This window comes from Panthera tigris, chromosome X (assembly GCF_018350195.1).
Source record: "Panthera tigris isolate Pti1 chromosome X, P.tigris_Pti1_mat1.1, whole genome shotgun sequence".
Lineage (NCBI taxonomy): Eukaryota > Metazoa > Chordata > Mammalia > Carnivora > Felidae > Panthera > Panthera tigris.
In genome coordinates this window covers 97,812,354-97,830,618 of record NC_056677.1, presented here as the reverse complement: position 1 = coordinate 97,830,618, position 18,265 = coordinate 97,812,354, and the positions used below count along the sequence as shown (strand labels likewise).

General features: G+C 43.9%; 1 protein-coding gene across 2 annotated transcripts; it reads left to right on the top strand.

The window, feature by feature from the left end:
• Window positions 1-252: 252 nt before the first annotated feature.
• UPF3B (UPF3B regulator of nonsense mediated mRNA decay) lies at window positions 253-16,104 on the top strand. 2 transcript variants are annotated; one of them, XM_007091728.3, is made up of 11 exons: window positions 253-608; window positions 1,557-1,663; window positions 1,829-1,935; window positions 5,595-5,693; window positions 7,435-7,545; window positions 8,551-8,594; window positions 9,090-9,272; window positions 9,677-9,715; window positions 11,592-11,752; window positions 12,090-12,402; window positions 15,073-16,104. In XM_007091728.3, the coding sequence occupies exons 1-11, from the start codon at window positions 453-455 to the stop codon at window positions 15,220-15,222; spliced, it is 1,470 nt and encodes a 489-aa protein (XP_007091790.2). In that variant the 5' UTR covers window positions 253-452; the 3' UTR covers window positions 15,223-16,104. The 2 variants fall into 2 exon arrangements, with proteins under 2 accessions (XP_007091790.2, XP_007091791.2); XM_007091729.3 differs by lacking the exon at window positions 9,677-9,715 and having other exon boundaries at window positions 256-608.
• The last annotated feature ends 2,161 nt before the right edge of the window (window positions 16,105-18,265 follow it).

The following is an 18,265-nucleotide window of genomic DNA, read 5'->3' as shown; positions in this document are numbered from 1 at the left end:
AAAACACTAAACTTTCGAGAGTCAAGATTCCACTTACTTACAGATAGGAATACTGACCCATCTGTGGCTCCAGACGCCTGGCTAGGAGGAGCTAGCTGCGTTGTATGCCGGGATTTGTAGTCCTCGAAAGAGTCGTTCTAGCCAAGATGGCGGAGTTGCTAATGACGTGCGAAGAGCGGCCCCGAGGGAGTCTGGGCCACCAGGGGATTGGGCTGTGCGGACCTTCCGCCGGCGGGAAGTTAAGACCAGGTGCTAAGACCTTTCTAGCAAAGGAAGCCTGGCGCCCTGAAGTCTCGCGAGATCCTGGCCGGGCCCAATGGAACGCGGGGCCTGGTTTATCACTAGGGGCGTTTGTTGGGGGCGGAGCTAGACGGGAGTGGGCCGGGCGTCGTAGGTGCCCGGCGTAGCGGCGTTTAGGCCGAGCTGCGGTTCTCAGGAGCGAAGCCGTGGCCATGAAGGAGGAGAAGGATCACAGGCCTAAAGAGAAACGAGTAACCCTGTTGACTCCCCCGGGGGCCACGGGCAGCAGCGGTGGAGCTTCGGGGGACAGCGCCAAAGGGGAAGATAAGCAGGATCGAAATAAGGAGAAGAAGGAGGCGCTGAGCAAGGTGCCTGGCCGGCTGTTGGCCCGGGAGAGGGCGGGACGGGTCCGCCACCCGCGAGGATGGTTGGGAGTGGGGCCGCCCTCTTTCCCCTCCCAGTCTGCCCCTCTGTTTCTTTACCTGAGTGAAAATCGCGTCACCTAGTCTTCATCCACTCGCCCGAGATCGAGGGAGCCCCTGTCGGCCAAGCCCCGGGGTACGAGTGAGGGAAAAGGGAGGGATTCCTAGATGAGAAGGTGGAAATCCGAGCTGTGAGAAGAGTGCAAGAGGGATCGATAGTAAAGAGAATGAGGAATTAGAAGGTTAATGGGGGTGGGGGTGGGGGGGTGGATTATTAAATAGTGAAGGGGCCATCGGGGGTGGGAGTAGTTTGTGACCAGAGTAGTAATGGAGGCGAGTTGAGCGGGAGTGGGGGGATTCATGGTCGGAGGGGGGGGGGGGCGGGGCGGGTTCATCTTATTTTGGGAGCAATAAGGAACTTTTGGTATTCCTTAGCGTTTTGAATTCTCTATGCTGAATGCGGAAGGATTCTGTTTTAGGATATGTTGGCTGCGGTAAGGGGATCATAAGTCAAATGTTCATGGTACCCACAAAAGACCAGGATTGGCCTATTAATTTCTTGTTACTACATCTGTCGAAAAATGGGTGATAGAAAATGATGCAAAAACCTGGTAAACGGCTGGGTTCTGTTTAACAGAACCTAAGATTTTCCTTGCTCTCTGCTGTTCTTATTTCTAAGAGTTTGTAAAAAAAAAAAAAAGAAACAAAAAAAAACAAAAACAAAACGTTACAATTAGTCTTGACTAATTCTGAACATTAGAATAATTTTCTACTGGGTTTTTAATATGTGAGCTCATCCTTTAAAGACCAACTTTTTTTCAGGGATGGTGATTCTTTCAGGTATGACAGGAAATGGATTTGTACTAATTTCATTTTCCTTGTTCGTTTCTTAAGGTGGTCATTCGGAGATTACCTCCCACTTTGACCAAGGAGCAGCTTCAGGAACATCTTCAGCCTATGCCGGAGCATGATTATTTTGAGTTTTTTTCTAATGATACTAGGTAAAATGAATAAATAAAAGAGGGCGGGGGTAAATGAAAATTTTTCTTTCATTCTTTTTTACCCTACTGTTTCCATTTGATTTTTGAGCCTGTCTCTTTAATATATGCATACTTGTAATTCAGACACCTGCAAGCACATTTACATAATTGCTTTCCTCTCTGCAGTCTGTATCCTCATATGTATGCCAGAGCATACATCAACTTTAAAAACCAAGAGGACATTATTTTGTTCAGGGATCGCTTTGATGGTTATGTATTCCTTGACAATAAAGGTGAGTCCTTGTAACTGAAGGGGAGTTTCTTTGTCATTTGTATGTTTAAGACAATGTGTGTATCACAGTGTTTTCTCAGTGCCTTCATAGCTTTTCTAAAACTCGGTGATAAAATGTGCAGCCTCTAAAGAGTTTTACACATTTACTAAGCTTATTGCAGTCTTATAAATAGATGTGTGACTTTTCACAGCCCTTGGATATTTTAATTAACCTGTTATTTCTGTAGTTTGACCGACTGAATGAAATTGCCACTGTTTTCTCTTCCTGTGGCCAATTTTTTTCGCCCTGGATTAGGCGATCTGTTGTTCTATTTACCAGCTTCAACAGCAATACTGATAAACGGCTCTTTAAACCTGTACAACAAATTTTAAATATTTACTTGTCATCTCACTTCAAGGACCAACATTGATTGATTTAGGTTAAATCCTTTAAGCCAGTAATTCCCAGTTGGGAACACTGTTCAACATTCCGATTCGTATTTGTGCTTAAAACATCCAACTTCACGATCTCCCACTTTGTATCCAGGATTCTATAGGGAAGAAAAACTTCTGCCTTAACTCTCTTTATTATCTGCCACTTGCAACATTGTAGCTAGAGGATATCCAAGCTGCTATTTCCCACTTCCTTTTTTGTCTTGTAACTGTTATAGGCAAGCAAAGTATCTTTTTGTTGGACTGTTTTTCAGTATTACTTCAGAGTTGGTAAAAATGAAATCTTTGTGAGGGAACAGGCCAGGAAAAGTTGAAGGATTTCCACTGTGTTTCACCAGGTTTTATTAATCCCCGTGCCCCCACAGACCCCTGAAACCACTTACTTCTCCACTCCCAACTTTATTCCACTAGATAGCAATGTTTTCCTGGAAACCTGAGTTATGTTTAACTTTTTTCCTCTCTTTTTTATCCCTTATATTTAAACAAGGGATGAATTTTTCCAGTTTATTTTTTAATGTCTCGTTCATCTACTCATTAGTACTTTTCACACTGTGTCCTTGCCTCCCAACGCTTAGACAACCCATTGTCTTTAAACTTACAGAATTTTCCTTTTTTTTCATTTCTGTATAAGTCAGTCTGTTACACTGCCATGAAATTAATGTTTTTGAAAATAGTGATTTAAGACAGCAGTTACGGGGGGCGGGGGGGGGGGGAGTCCAAATTCTATAGCCTGGTAGTCAGGGTCCTTCATAGGCTGGCCTCACTTCTGGGGTTTTTGTTTGTTTTTTTGATTTTTCAGCCTCTCTTCCACAATTCCTTCTGCTTTAGTCTGATTTATTTATTCCTTCTCAAATATATCAGTTAATAAACTAATCTGATTCTGTATTCAGTAGGGTTTCCAAAATCATGCTTCCTCCCTGACTTCTTTGTGATGCCCTCTGGTCATTTCTATTTATTCTATTCTGGCTTATGTCTACATGCCAATGATAGTATTTTATACCCTTTATGACATCATTCTATAACAGGGGTCTGGTGTATTTTCTTTTTCCAGCAGTCACTTGGGTATTTTTTTACTGAGATACAATTCACATACCATAAAATTCCATGGTTTTTAGTATATTCACAAAGTTGTACAACCATCACCACGATGTAATTCCAGAATGTTTTTATTACTCCAAAAAGAATCCTATAACCATTAGTCATCTCCCCTCCTTCCTCCTGTAGATATTTCCTAGAAACAGATTTATACAATATGTAGCCTTTGTGACTGCTTCTTTTACTTAACGTGTTTGCAAGGTTCATCCATGTTGTAGCCTATAATCATTACCTCATTCCTTTTTTTTCATACACATTTTTTAAAAATTGTGGTAAAATACACAAAATTTACCATCTTAACCATTTGAATTCTGCAGTTCAGTTGAGTACATTCACGCTGTGCAACCAATTCCTAGAACCTGTTTATCTTGCAGGACTGGAACTCTATACCCATTAAACAATAAATCCCCATTTCTTCCTCCCCCCAGCCTCTGGCAACTATCATTCTACCTCTATGAGCCATCATTCTGTCTCCATAAAGTTGGCCATTCTAGGTACCTCATATGAGTGGAACCACATAGTGTCTGACTTTCTGTGATTGGCTTGTTTATTTAGCATAATGTTCTCAAGGTTGAGCCATGTAGGGTGGGTCAGAAACTCCTTTTTAAGCCTAAGTAATATTCCATTGTATGTAAATACTACATTTTGCTTAACCATTTCTCCGTTGGAGGACATTTGGGTTGCTCCCACCTTTTGGCTATTGCGAATAATGCTCCCATGAACGTGGGTGTACAAATATCCACGCAAGTCTCTGCTTTCGCTTCTTTTGAATATATACCTGAAGGTGGAGTTGCTGGGTCATATGGTAATTCTAGTTTTAATTTTTTGGAGGAGCCACCATATTGTTTTCCATAACAACCGCACCATTTTGTGTTCCTACCAGTAATGCACGAGGGTTCTAATTTCCTCATGTCTTCGTCAACACTTGTTAGTCTCTGTGGTTTTTTTTTTTTTTTTCTTTAGTAGCTACCTTTCTAATGGGTGTGAGGTGATCGCTCATTGTGGTTTTGATTTGCATTTCCCTAATGATCAGTGAGGTAATGTTTTAATCTTTTCATATGCTTGTTAGCCATTTATATATCACCTCTGTAGAAATGTCTATTCAAGTCCTTTGAACATTTTTCAATTGGGTTTTTTGTTGCTGGGGAGTTGTAGGGGTTATTTATATATTTTGGATATATTGACCCCTTATCAGATGTATGATTTACAAATATTTTCTCCCATTCTGTGGGTTGCCTTTGTACTCTGTTAACTTGTCCCTTAGATAAACAAAAGTTTTTCATTTTGATGTAGTTCAATTATCGATTTTTCACTTTTATTGACTGTGCTTTTGGTGTCTCCTGGCATATTTTTTATAACAGCTTTATTGAGCTATAATTCATATGCCATAAAAGTCACCCTCTTAAAGTGTACAGTTCAGTGGGTTTTAGTATATTCACAGAGTTGTGCAGCCATCACCACAATCTGATCTTAGAATACATTTCGCTCTCCAAAGAGAAACCCCGTATTCATTAGCTCTCACTCTCCATTCTCCCCCAACTATGCCCCAGCTCTAGGTGGCCACTAATCTTCTTTGTATCTCTACAGATTTGCCTATTCTAGAGATTCCTGATGTATTTTAAAAAATATTTTTAAATGTTTCTTTTTTGAGAGAGCACGAGTGGGGAAGGAGCAGAATCCAAAGCAGGCTCCAGGCTCCAAGCTGTCGGCACAGAGCCCAATGCAGGGCCTGAACTCACGAACTGTGAGATCATGACCTGAGCCAAAGTCGGACACTGAACCGACTGAGCCACCCAGGCGCCCCTCTGATGTATGTTTTAAATGAACATTGATTTATAGATTTTTTCCCCCTCATATCAAAATATCACACTTTAAAAGTTGAAGTTAAATGATTATTTTACTTCCCTGCCATATCTTTTCGTTATGTTATCAGTGTGAAATTGGGGCTCCTTTGGTAACATACTGATTTTAGTTGTGCCCATGTGATTTGTGCCCTTGTGATTTATTCCCATTGAGGGGCCCTATTCAGTTGACTGCTGTCAAAGGAGGCCTAGAGAATGGTGGGTTGACTCTCTTGTATCCACTTTTGGCTTTTTTGTTGTTATAGCAAGTGTGGTATTTTTTTCTAAACAGGTCAGGAATATCCTGCCATAGTAGAATTTGCACCTTTTCAAAAAGCTGCAAAAAAGAAGACTAAGAAAAGAGATACCAAAGTTGGGACTATCGATGATGGTACAGTATAGCTCTAGTTATGTAATGCTGTCGCCCTGGGTTTTTTAAAAAAATGACTACCTTTGTGGGAATTAATTGGATTCCAGTCTTTTAAATAGGCAAACACACAGAATAAAGTTTGTGAGAAATGTAAGTCACTGGTGAAAGCTTTGCTTAATTGTCGGAATAGAAGTGGGTTTCCTGTAGAGTTCCCACTCTTTGGCTGGTGCCATCTCATTCCTTCACCATCAAGCGATATAGCATTGACTGTCGAGCGGTAAATTACCTTTGGTTTGTTGACTGGAAGACAATGGTGAAAAATCAGATGTATCAAAGTACAACTCTTGGAGGTCTCAATGTATTTTATGATGATGATTATTTATTTATTTATATATTTTTTTAACGTTTATTTTTGTTTTTGAGAGACAGAGAGAGACAGCATGAGTGGGAGAGGGGCAGAGAGGGACAGAGACCCAGAATCTGAAGCAGGCTCCAGGCTCTGAGCTGACAGCACAGAGCCCGACATGGGGCTCGAACCCACGAGCCGTGAGATCATGACCTGAGCCGAAGCCGGACGCTCAACCGACTGAGCCACCCAGGCGCCCCTTATTTATTTCTTTTGGTTTCCATTTTTATAGAGAGGGAAGGTTTATCATTGAGAGCTGGGATGGAAAGTTTTCTGTACTTGAGGAACATAACCTAAAGTAGTGGAAGTGGCTAGTCCTATTTTCCTAGGCTTTGAACATGCAGTTAACTGCACACATAGTAATTGCATTGAACTGGAATACGGGAACTGAAAAACTGGAATAATTGCCACGTAAGGTAAACTGGATCCAGATTTTGAGCTCTGTGTAATGTTATGTTGGATATGGACTTAGCTGTAGCATTTTATATCTGATATTTTGGAATCCTCTAGTTTGATTTCCATTACTTATTATTATAGTGGGTATTATAAAGAAAACACAGAAAAGGTTCAACACACAGCTAGTGACTGATTATATCATAGATTCGGATCTGGAAGACTAGATCAAGTGACATGCCCCACAGTGCACAGAAACTCCAAATACCAGCAATGGGATGACGCCAATGTGTTACCCTTTCTGATGTCAGATGCGTCGAGAAAACTCCAGGAATCATCAGCTCCAGTGCAACATCTAGGACATTCCCCCCTCAATATGTTGGGTTTACTTAATGTGTATTTATTTTTGAGAGACACAGAGCACGAGCAGGGAGGGGCAGAGACAGAGAGGGAGACAACAGAATCTGAAACAGGCTCCGAGCTGTCAGCACAGAGCCCGATGCGGGGCTCGAACTCGGGAACGGTGAGGTCGTGACCTGAGCTGAAGCCAGCCGCTTAACCGACTGAGCCACCCAGGCGCCCCGTGTTGGGTTTACTTAAAGTGAGGGATGCCCATACAGGAATTGCTTACGTGCCATCTGTAATACTGTGAAGGTCCCATAATGACAACTTGCAGTTCTCACGTAAGTGTGAGTCTGGATTAGGTGGACAGTGACTTTTAAAAGCAAACTACTTAACATGCCTGGAGGTTCTGTTACAACGTGTGGTGTCTGCTTATCCCTGACTTGATGTCGTACCAGGCTCCCTTAGTGAGCATAGGGAATAGGAGTTCCGAGAGTAATAGGCCAATAAAGCCCTAAACGGTCTAGTGGGTATGTTTAGGTTTATTTTTAATCTTCCATGATGTAGAAAGTTTTTTTTTAAAGTCTGCTATATTTTCTGTTTACCGAAACAATTATTTAGATCCAGAATATAGGAAATTTTTGGAAAGTTATGCTGCAGATAATGAGAAAATGACATCTACTCCAGAGACACTGCTAGAGGAAATAGAAGCAAAAAATAGAGAATTAATAGGTAAGTGGGCAACAGGAATTAAGGGCAACGGCTTTTTCATCAGAAGACCTGACTCCTACTTCTGTCACTTGCTAGCTGTGTGACCAGGGGGAAGGCCCTAACTTCTCTGAGCCTCTGTGCTATAAAGTGCAGACGATAATACCTGCCTCACAGGATTATGTAAATGCATTGATAAGATGGGGAAAATGCTCCGTGACCTATTTTAATGCCACATAAATATAAGCAGAAAAAGTTTGAAGACTCATGGGACGTTTTGACGTCGGCAGGCCTTTGAAGATCAATTGGTATTTTCTGGTAACAAGCAGCTCACATTCCCGAAAAACATGTGAACTGCAAATATCAAAAAATGAAGTCAGTTACTGCCAAATTGAGAACTCCTTGAGAAATTCTAGTTTGGACGTTGGCCCTAGCAGTAAATTGTCACTCCTCTCTCAGCTCCAAACATAAGCATAGCCCCTGACCCAGGATTTCCACTCCTAGGAATTTATCCAAAGGAAGTAGGCTTTCAAAAATGCTAACTACAAGGCTAGGTAGCATTGTTCAGGATATTGGAAATTAAATTATTTTTCTAAAATGGATCTTATTAATGGATGCAGAGTCTAAGCCCATCTCTGATAATTTCCTTAGAATAAATTCCTGGAAGTGGAATTATGGGGACAAAAAGATGAGATATTTTTAGCGCCTTCCCCCAGTTTCTTCCCAGTTGAACAAATTCATATTGCCGTCCGAAACAAGAGACTATCCTTTGCACTTAATTCTCACTGACACTGGGAATTAGTCTGTTAAAAAACTGCTTGAATTTGGATTTCTTCACTTTTGAAAAAAGTATTTCAAACCTTCAGAATTGAAGTAAACTACCGTAAAACTCTTTTCTGATAATGTACTCGTGAACTGTTTTAAGGGGTATAGTTTTCCCACCTTGGGTGGTTGGCAGGGAATGTCAGAAAATGGAATCCTTTCTAGGGGTTGATAAGTATTATTAATAATCTGTTTACATTTATGTAGCTAAAAAGACAACCCCACTTTTGAGCTTCCTGAAAAACAAGCAGGTAAACCTTTTGTTTTTATAGTTCTCTCGATACTTTATATTTTCACTCGTTCGTAGTCCATAAGCATACAAGCATTGAATTGGGATCCTAGTGGAGAAACAGCTACCTTTTCTACCGTGATTCTTTGAAAGATGCGGCTCATTGGCCTCACCCTCTGGCCCTCTCCTTCGTGTTGTTGGGCCAAGGATGCGCTCTGCAAACCCAGAGAGTCTTTAGCTTATTCCAGAGACACTCCCTTGGTTTTCTAAAAGCCTCTGGAAACACGGCATGTAGGCAACAGTGGGGAGACTCTGATACTGGCAGGCCCTGGTCTTTATTCTCAGATTCTCAGTGGGGTGGCGAGGGGGTTAAAGAGGTAGAAAGTAGGTAGCAGCCACTTTGTAGAAAGTAGGAAGGAAAGACAATCCCGTCTAGTGGGTGCCCGCCATAACTTGTGGATTAGGTTTTTGGTGATGATTACCTTGTTGGAAGGCTTATGTGGATGTTTCTTTCCAGAGAATGAGAGAAGAAAAAAGAGAAGAAAGAAGGAGGCGAGAAATAGAAAGAAAAAGGCAAAGAGAAGAAGAGAGGAGGAAGTGGAAGGAAGAAGAAAAACGAAAAAGGAAAGATATAGAAAAGCTAAAGAAGATAGACAGAGTTCCAGAAAGGGACAAATTAAAGGACGAACCAAAGATAAAGGTATGAAAATGATGTGAGCTGACTGCATGTTGCTAAAAATTGCATGTACTTCTTTAGATATGCATGCGTCTTGTGCTGTTGTAAACATAATTTTTTTTTAATTTGTTTTTGTCTTTGTGGGGGCGGGGGAGGAGGTGAACCAATAGAAATCCTTCCTATGATGCGAATGGTATTGTTTTTAAAAATTCAAGATAATCTAAAAGAATTAAGTAATTTACATGATATTTTTTCATGAAGATCTGTTATTTTTGTCACAGAAAATGTTCAATGTTTGGATTATTATTCTCAGTTCTTCATAAGTAAGGGCTTAGGGCTGGCTGGCATGAATTACGGGTTTTATTCAGCTTTTCCTTCATATTTGATACATGAAGTTGCCTCATCTGTTTGTTTTCCACTGTCTTCAGGTACACAGGTTTCTGTTACAAGCTGTGAATCAGAAAAATGTAAGGACCCAAGTACATGATACAGAGCACCTAGTATCATGTCACACACACAGGTCTTAGTTCATAATAAGTCCTTTTGGTGGTGGTGGTAGTGATACCTGTAGAAAACTCCTTCCAACTGACTTGAGTCTTCTTGAAATCTGAGCCATTTTCAATTCCTACCTTAGAAGGAAGCCCCAATGACTTCCTGCTGCTCCGCTGGGTACCCGGAAGCTTTAACAATCTACGGCTAGAGGACAACCATGCCTAAATCGCTCTTTCTTTCCATATGCCTCTCCTAACGGGCTGCCTTGTGGGAGTATTAGGGATAAATATAGCCTGTGTTACACGCTTCCCTTTCACATGATTCTCCCCGTTACCGTCTCTCATCTGCCTGGGGATCTGGGAGCAGCTGATTGTGATGAACGCATCGCACCTAGGAAGAGGCGAGCTTGTAGAAAGCTCCCAGCCTTACCGCTTCCCTTCTGAGGGCATGGCTGAGGCAGCTCTTGCTTCCAGCAAACTTCCTGGGGAAGTACTGCCTAGTCCTTCGGAGAAAGGGAAAATCTCACAGAGATGGTGGCAGGGTCTCCTCCTCTTACCTCCTCAAAATGAAGCAGTTTATGGCCAGAGCGTGTTCCCCCAAGTCTCTCCTGGGCTCATTACAGGCGATAAGGAGCTTGGGCAGCAGGGTGGGGAGATTCCCATCTTAATTCTTTCTAGCGATCTCTCTCTCTCTGTCTGCCGTGGCACAAGTGACCTGACTTGCTGTTCCTATCAGCAAGGCAGAAGGTTGAGCCAGCCATACTAGAAACTTTCACGATTGTTCTTAATAGAGTAATGAACATCCTGGCTTCTAACAAAGATGTTCATTAGAAAAAATAAGAACACTTCCAATGAAACCTGCACGTGGTATCCTCACTACATCGATGCTCCGTAGCGTCCAGTTTCGACTGGCCGTTTGCCGTGGCTACGTGCTGCAGGCCTTCATGCTCAAGTCTTTCTTGTGGTGCTTTGCCTCTTGCTTGCTGACTCGTGTGATGCCTTCACCCTGAGATGAACCTTTGTATGATGCCTTCGCTCTGAGACTCGAAATTCTTCTATTCTGCCTAAGAATCACTCTGAATATCCAACACTTGGGGATATTCTAGAGAGTTTTGTGGCAGCGATGGGAGAAAGAGACTGTTTTGTTAGCAATTTGGACTTCATAAGGCACGTTTATTTTAGAACTGCGTTTTGTCATATATATGCGTGTCATATATATGCATGTGTATGTATATATATGTGACATTGAGCAGAGTTCCTACTCCGTAGAGACGGAACCTCACCGTTCTGTGAGGCCTTTGGATTTTTAAATCAAATGATGAAAATTATGTTTGATCGTACCATCATAAGTGTGTTATTCTCAGGCTCAAGGCAGAATTATTCTTGCAATGGATCCCTCCTTTGGTGACAAAGGTATCGGTCACTCCAAGCACGACAGGCAAACGGCTGTCCAACATTACTGTCCAACAGTAATGATCTGCCCGGCATCTTCGATTTGTGGCCTATTTTCCCATCAAGTTACATCAGTATGCTAGCTGGCTGCAGAAGGCATACTTGGAAGTGTGCACTGTTTCACTAAAAGGTTGACCCATTTCAAGCCAAAGGAGTCTTGATCCTATTGCCACAAGTGATTAAACCACCTGGAGTGGATAACACTTTCCACGTTCATAGCATCCTTTTAGTCAATTACTGCTCTCCGTGCACTAGTTCTTAACCTGGAAGTTTAAGAGTAGCTGCAGAAAAAGGCCTCCTATAGCCTAAATTTAAAACACTTGGAATATTGTTTTCTCGGGTAGAATCAGAAGAGAATGTCCTACCCTTGAAAATAAGAATACATTTGTTCTCTTTAAAGCTACTCAAGAAGCCAGAAAAGGGAGATGAAAAAGAATTAGACAAAAGAGAAAAAGCCAAGAAACTAGACAAAGAGAATCTGAACGATGAAAGAGCCAGCGGGCAAAGTTGTACACTGCCCAAGCGCTCTGACGGCGAGCCTAAAGATGAAAAGCCTAAGAGGTCAGTGGCCGAGGGCTCCTTGGGACACTCCGTTTTCAGCCTGTTTCAACGTGCCAGTTTTACCGCTGTGTCCTGGCTGGTGCCCGAAGGGGGGCGGGAGTGCAGGGGATGAGGAGGAAAGGTTTCAGATATTCTAGCATCTTAGTCTGTCTGGGCGAACGAACCTTTGGGTTTTGTTACTGGTTTTCAAAGCGCTCGCGTTTTTTTCACCCTGCTCCAAAAGCACAAGGTCACCTGTCGTGGCCGCGTCCTAACCGGAGCGCCTCCGTGCACGGGAGCAGGCCACAGGGAGCAGGCGGCGTTTGGAGGTGCCATCTGAGATCTGTTCCCCACGCAGGCCCGAGGACGAGGGCAGCCGAGACTACCGGGACCGGGACCGGGAGCGGGAGCGGGAGCGGGACTACGAGCGGGACCAAGAGCGCCTCCTGCGGGAGAGGGAGAGGCTGAAGCGGCAGGAAGAGGAGCGCCGCAGGCAGAAGGAGCGTTATGAGAAGGAGAAGGCTTTTAAGAGGAAGGAAGAGGAAATGAAAAAGGAGAAAGAAGCGGTTCGGGACAAAGGAAAGAAGCCGGAAAGTACCGAATCCGTAGGCAGCTCCGAAAAAACTGAAAAGAAAGAGGAAGTGGTTAAGAGAGATCGCATAAGAAACAAGGTGGTGCTTTTTGTTCTGTTTGTTTCCATGAGGACTTTTGCTCTCCTCTCGCACGTGTAGAGGCGAGGGCCAGCTCGCTGTGTGTGGCAGACTTTTTACAGGGGATCTTTAACTGTCTGCAACCTTTTTTCGGTCTCGGTGCGGTCCTTTGATTAACTTCTTGTAGGCATTTCAGACACACACAAAAGTAGAACAGAGAAGAACAAGACACACGCTTCAGCAGTTACCGGCTCCCGGCCAGGCTTTCTTCTACTCTACCCCATCCCTGCCCCTACTGATGCTTGTCAAGCAGATCTTAGACACAGAATTTCTTCTTTAAATACGTCGATGTTAGAGACAGAGATTCTTTTTCTTCATAGAACCCCGGTAGCATTTTCACACCAACCCCACCCCCCCCAACACACACCAGTAAGTCCTCAGCGCCCTACCTACTGCGTTTTTCCCAATCGCCTCATTAGTAACTTCTTGATAGGCTCCAAGCAAGGTCCACCAATTGTATTGTATCCTTAGGTCTCTTTTAACCTAAACAATCCCCCCTCCTTCTGTTTTCCTGCCCTTTATTTGCTGCAGAAACCACTTTGTCCTGTGGAACTCTCAGCTCTAAATGGTCTATCTTCTACGTTTCCTTGAAAACTGGTAGTTCTATCTTGAAAAACAGGGGTCGGCCGATTTTTTTTCTGTAAAGGGCCAGATGGTAAGCACTGTAGGCCTTGTGGGCCATATGGTCTCTATCACAACCACTAAGCTCCGTAGGAAAGCAGGTATAGAGAATATGAAAAGAGTGAGTACGGCTGTGTGCCACACTCTGTTCATGAAAACAGGCGGCTCCTCACCCACAGGCCTGAATATATTCAGGCTCAATTTTTGGCGAGAACACTTCATAGATGGAGGGGCGCCTGGCTGGCTCGGTCGGTAGAGCACGTGACTCTTGATCTCGGGGTTGTGGGTTCGAGCCCCGTGTTGCATATAGAGGTTACTTAAAAATAAGATAATTTAAAAAAAAAAAAAAAGAATACTTCATAGACGGGTGTTGTGTACTTCCTATTGTATGATGTCAGGAAACATGTGATGCCCGGGCGCCCCATTAGTGTAATGCTATGATCAATCAATAGCAATTGCATTGTGGTTATGGAATAGGATGTCCTTGTTCTTAGGGTATACAAGCTGAAATATTTAGGGATGAAGGGTCATGATGTGTGCAACTTACTCTCAAATGGAAAACAATGCGTACTAGAGGCTGAAAAAGCACGTGACAAAACGTTCATAATTGTGAATCCAGGAGAAGGGTACTAGGTGTTCACTATGCAGGTTTTGCAACATTTCTATAGATTTAAAATTTCTCAGGGTGAAAAAATTGAACAAACAACCAATCAGTAGGTTCAGGTATTGTAAGCCTGACCCATGTATTCTAAACATTTTTGGCCTGAAATTCAGTTTATCCAGGAAAGGCAAGATAGACACTTGATCCTTTCCCTTTATGCACCGGCATTCAGAGTAATGAGTTGGGGTCCCAGCAACTTCTAGGTCATCCGTGAGTTTTGCCTTGTCATAAGAACTTGTGGATTTAGAAATATTTGACGGATTCCAACTTGCTTTTATCAGTTATCATCCTTGTTGACGTTTAAATTGTCCCATCTTTGCACAGCGGGAGCCCCATCATCCGTTTCTTCAAATACTGTGCAGGAGTCTTTATCTGTTTTAACATCTCATCTTATAAAAATATTGAGACATTTTGCTGGAATTATTCAGTTGAGACTAATGCTTTAAGGCTAGCTTTCAGACGCCAGGGAGAAAGGGTAAGGAAGGCTCATGTAATCTTTTTGTTGAGTTCTAAAAAGGACCTATACATCTAAGTTTTCCAGGATCACACTATCATAAACCACACGCATGACTTGAACCGAGAGGTACATGATGACTTTGTTGAGGCTTATTAGGAATTGGAGATCGAAAGAGCCACCTAGAGAGTCTCAAGCTGGGGTGTTAAACTGTCATACGTGAATTAAGAAATAGCCATGCTTTGTGGCAAGTTGCATGGGATATGAGCTCGTAATTTCAGGGGGGTCTTCACTAAGACTTTGCATTGTTTTTTTTAAGGTTTTTATTTATTTGAGAGAGAGAGAGAGAGAGAATCCCAAGCAGACTGTGTGCTGGTAGCCTGTCTACTGTGGGTCTAGAACTCACGAACTGTGAGATCAGGACCTGAGCCGAAATCCAGTCAGACACCTAACCGACTGAGCCACGCAGGCGCCCCAAGGCTTTGCCTTCTTCATTTTGGTTTTCCTCCTAAAACTTTGCTATGTGGTAGCGAATGTTAAAGTCCATTGACGGATGAGGAGGAGAGATAGGCAATGGCTGAGGTTTCTAAGCAAAGAAAATTCAAGCTAATTCAGCTCATCTTGAGATGGTTATAAAAATCAGACTTATCGGAAACTTACCCTCAGCGTACACAATAATACTTAATAAACGGTTGCTTTTCTTTGGAGAGAGGGGAAAGGAGGCGGGAGGTTAAAAGCAAGTTAACCATCAACACTGTCGTGTCCTGTGCCCTCACGTTTCTGGTCTCGTAGGGGTTGTTTCGGGGTACGTACCAACCTATAATTCGTGACTCCGAAGACCCCCTGGGAATGTCTGGCGGCGATGTCGTGACATTAACGTTTCATTTTACTTCAGGATCGCCCGGCAATGCAGCTTTACCAGCCAGGAGCTCGAAGCCGAAACCGACTCTGTCCGCCTGATGACGGCACCAAGTCTGGAGATGCGGCGCTAGAAAAGAAGCAGGAAAGTGGTATTAGCCATAGGAAAGAAGGAGGAGAGGAGTGATAAGTCCAAACGGCCTTAGGTGTCCTGACTGTCTAGGCAGCCAAAGAGCATGTATTAAGCAATCCAGAAGTGCCTTCAGGGCAAAGGAATAGAGACAGAGGAAGGGATCGCTGGGCTGGTGAGGTACACTGCAGAGGAGTATGTTCTTTTTTTTTTTTTTTTTTTCCTTTTTTTTTGCGTCCGAGCAGGAGCCCGGTTGCAGGTTCAGGTTGGAAATACAATTTCACTTTCTTATGCAGTTCCTACAAAGTCATTTTAAAGTGTCAAAGATGAGGGAGGGGCCACGCAGTGCAGTTTGCAGGCAGGAAATGTCCAGTGAGGAGTTAATTAGGTGCGACACGAGGAGAGTCAAAAAAGACAGCTCGTTCTGTAATCAAAGGTTTTGGTCAAACCCTGGATTGAACTTTTCTGAATCCGAGTGGAACAGAGTCACTGTGAAGTCTTGTTCAGATCTAATTACATTCATTGTTGGTGATAACTGTTGACCGTGTAGCGTAGACGCAACGAGCATGTAATTGTAGTACAAGGACAGTGAAGGGTATAACACGTTTGCGCCTGTGCAAAAACTTAATTATGTCGTGTCTATATCCTGGGTCCTGAAGTTTTGGGATTAGTTGTAGTTTTTTATTTGCTTATGTGAGCTTAGCGCCAAGAATATTTTTAAACCTCTCCTTTTTGCCTTTAGCGATTTTGATATTAATGAGTAAAATTTAACCTGTGTTCGGTTCTTGACAATCCAGTCTTTGTTTTATCTTAGGTCCGATGATCTGAGGGCAGACCCTCTCCAGGAAGGAAACTGCACCAATTTCTGTTCCTGTCAAATAGCTACTTTTAGTCCTAGCTTGTTTTGCATTGATGTCAATAAATACCAATATCACTCAAGTACGCAGCTAAGTGGGTTTTTTTTTTTATTACCTTTACTAACTAGCTATTAATTTGGAGAGATGAGGCTTTTGATACTGAACTCACCTCTCGGGAATTTTGAAGGGGGACGAGCGATATTCGCTTCTGCCTTCGCCAGCGTTAGGCCTTTGTTTTGCCCACCGAGATCAAGTCATGGTTCACTACTCTTGTTCCTCAAGGACCGGAATGTCCGGACGGCATCCTGCCAGCCTCCCCTAAGGTGGCGTCGCTCTGCCGTTACCGAAGTCACCGCTTCATGTTTTCCTCGGCTTTGAGAAAGCAGTTTCCCAAGAAGCAGGGAAAGAGGAGGAGCCATCAAAGGTTCCCGGAAGGGAATGCTCCTCAACTGGGAGACAGCACCCAAATACGGGCAGGGAGACCGTCAGAGAGAGTGGCTGCCGCTGTTCCGTGCCGCGTGGCGGTGATGGAAGTCAAGAAAGGTGCTCGTTGCGCTTGGCGGTATTGAGGTCACCGGTGAACTGATGGGGGCAGAAACCATGTTATAGTGAGGGGTGAGTGGCGTGTAGGAAATAGAGATGGGGGCAGCTGGATAAATGGACCTTGGAGCTCAGAGAAGAGATTTGGGCTGGAGATACAGGTTCGGAATTCATTTGTTTTGGTTTTTTTTAATTATTTTTTTTTAACATTTATTTATTTTTGAGACAGAGAGCATGAACAGGGGAGGGTCAGAGAAAGAGGGAGACACAGAATCCGAAACAGGCTCCACGCTCTGAGCGGTCAGCACAGAGCCCGACGTGGGGCTCGAACCCACGGACCGCGAGATCGTGACCTGAGCTGAAGTCGGACGCTTAACTGACTGAGCCACCCGGGGGCCCCGGAATTCATCTGTTTTTAGGTGATCGCTGAAGCCATGGGTCTAGATTTAGTCACTTAGGGTGAGACGGTAAAGAAAGAACAAGCGGACCTAGGGCCCAGCCTTGAAGAACGCGAAGGTGACAGGGAAGGAAAAGTATCTACATGGGGCGCCTGGGTGGCTCAGTCAGGGAAGCATCCGACTTCGGTTCAGGTCATGATCTCACGGTTTGTGGGTTCGAGCCCCGCTTCGGGCTCTGTGCTGACAGCTCGGAGCCTGGAGCCTGCTTCGGATTCTGTGTCTCCCTCGCTCTCTGCTCCTCCCCGGCTCGCTCCCAAAAATAAACAAACATTAAAAAAATGTTTAAGGAAAAAAAAAAAGTATCTACATGGGGCGTGGGTGGCTCACTCGGTTGAGCGTCGAACTTCGGCTCAGGCCAGGATCTCACAGTTTGTGAGTTCGGGCCCCGCGTTGGGCTCTCTGCTGTCAGTGCAGAGCCTGCTTGGGGTTCCCTGTGCCCCTCGCCAATCTCTGCCCCTCCCCCGTGCTCTCTCTCACACAAGTAGAAAATAAACATTAAAAATATCTACAAAGACAGAAAAGGAGTAGCCAGAGAGTAGGTGAAAAACCAGAAGACCCTGGTATTACCTAACCCAAGAGAAAAGAGTGAAGAAGGAGAGGGAAGTGGCCATTAGGGTTGGATGCTGCTGGAAGGTCAAGCGTGATGCCTGAAAAAAGGCCACGGGATTCAGTGACCCACGAATCACTGATGACCTGGAATTACAGGGAACGGAAGCCAGACTAGGTTGAGAATGGAAACCGCATAGAGGGAAGTTTGGCAGTGAAAAAATGGAGATGGGTAAATGGTGTGGATGAAGGGTTATCTTATTTTATTATTATTATTTTTAAGTAGGCTCTGATGCCCAGCGTGGAGCCCACCGCAGGGCTTGAGCTCACAACCCTGGGGTCCAGACCTAAGCTGGGATCAAGAGTCGGATGCTTAACCGCCTGAGTCACCCAGGCGCCCCAATGGAGGATTATTTTAAATATGAGAACTCCTAAAGCATGTTTAGAAGCCACAAGGAAAGCCCCGAGAAAGAGGATGAAGACCCAGGGGGGAGTGAACATCAATAGTGCAGGTTTCCTGAGAAAGCAGGTGAAAACGGGGCGGCAGTGGTACAGCTGGCTTTAGGAGGAGCGATGCTCCGCGGCCATCGGCCATCAGTCCTGAGTCCCATCGCTTGCCTCCTGACCCAGCCTGGGGCCTCTGGAGGCTGTTTTCACATCAGCACCTCCCTCTTTTGTTCCACTTGCCTTGCCAGTCCA

Excerpts from the sequence above, each read along its gene's own strand:
- UPF3B (XM_007091728.3), top strand. The coding sequence starts at position 453 with ATGAAGGAGGAGAAGGATCACAGGCCTAAAGAGAAACGAGTAACCCTG. Across the intron at positions 1,664-1,828 it reads TTTTTTTCTAATGATACTAG|TCTGTATCCTCATATGTATG; the intron begins GTAAAATGAATA and ends TCCTCTCTGCAG. Across the intron at positions 7,546-8,550 it reads AAAAAATAGAGAATTAATAG|CTAAAAAGACAACCCCACTT; the intron begins GTAAGTGGGCAA and ends ACATTTATGTAG.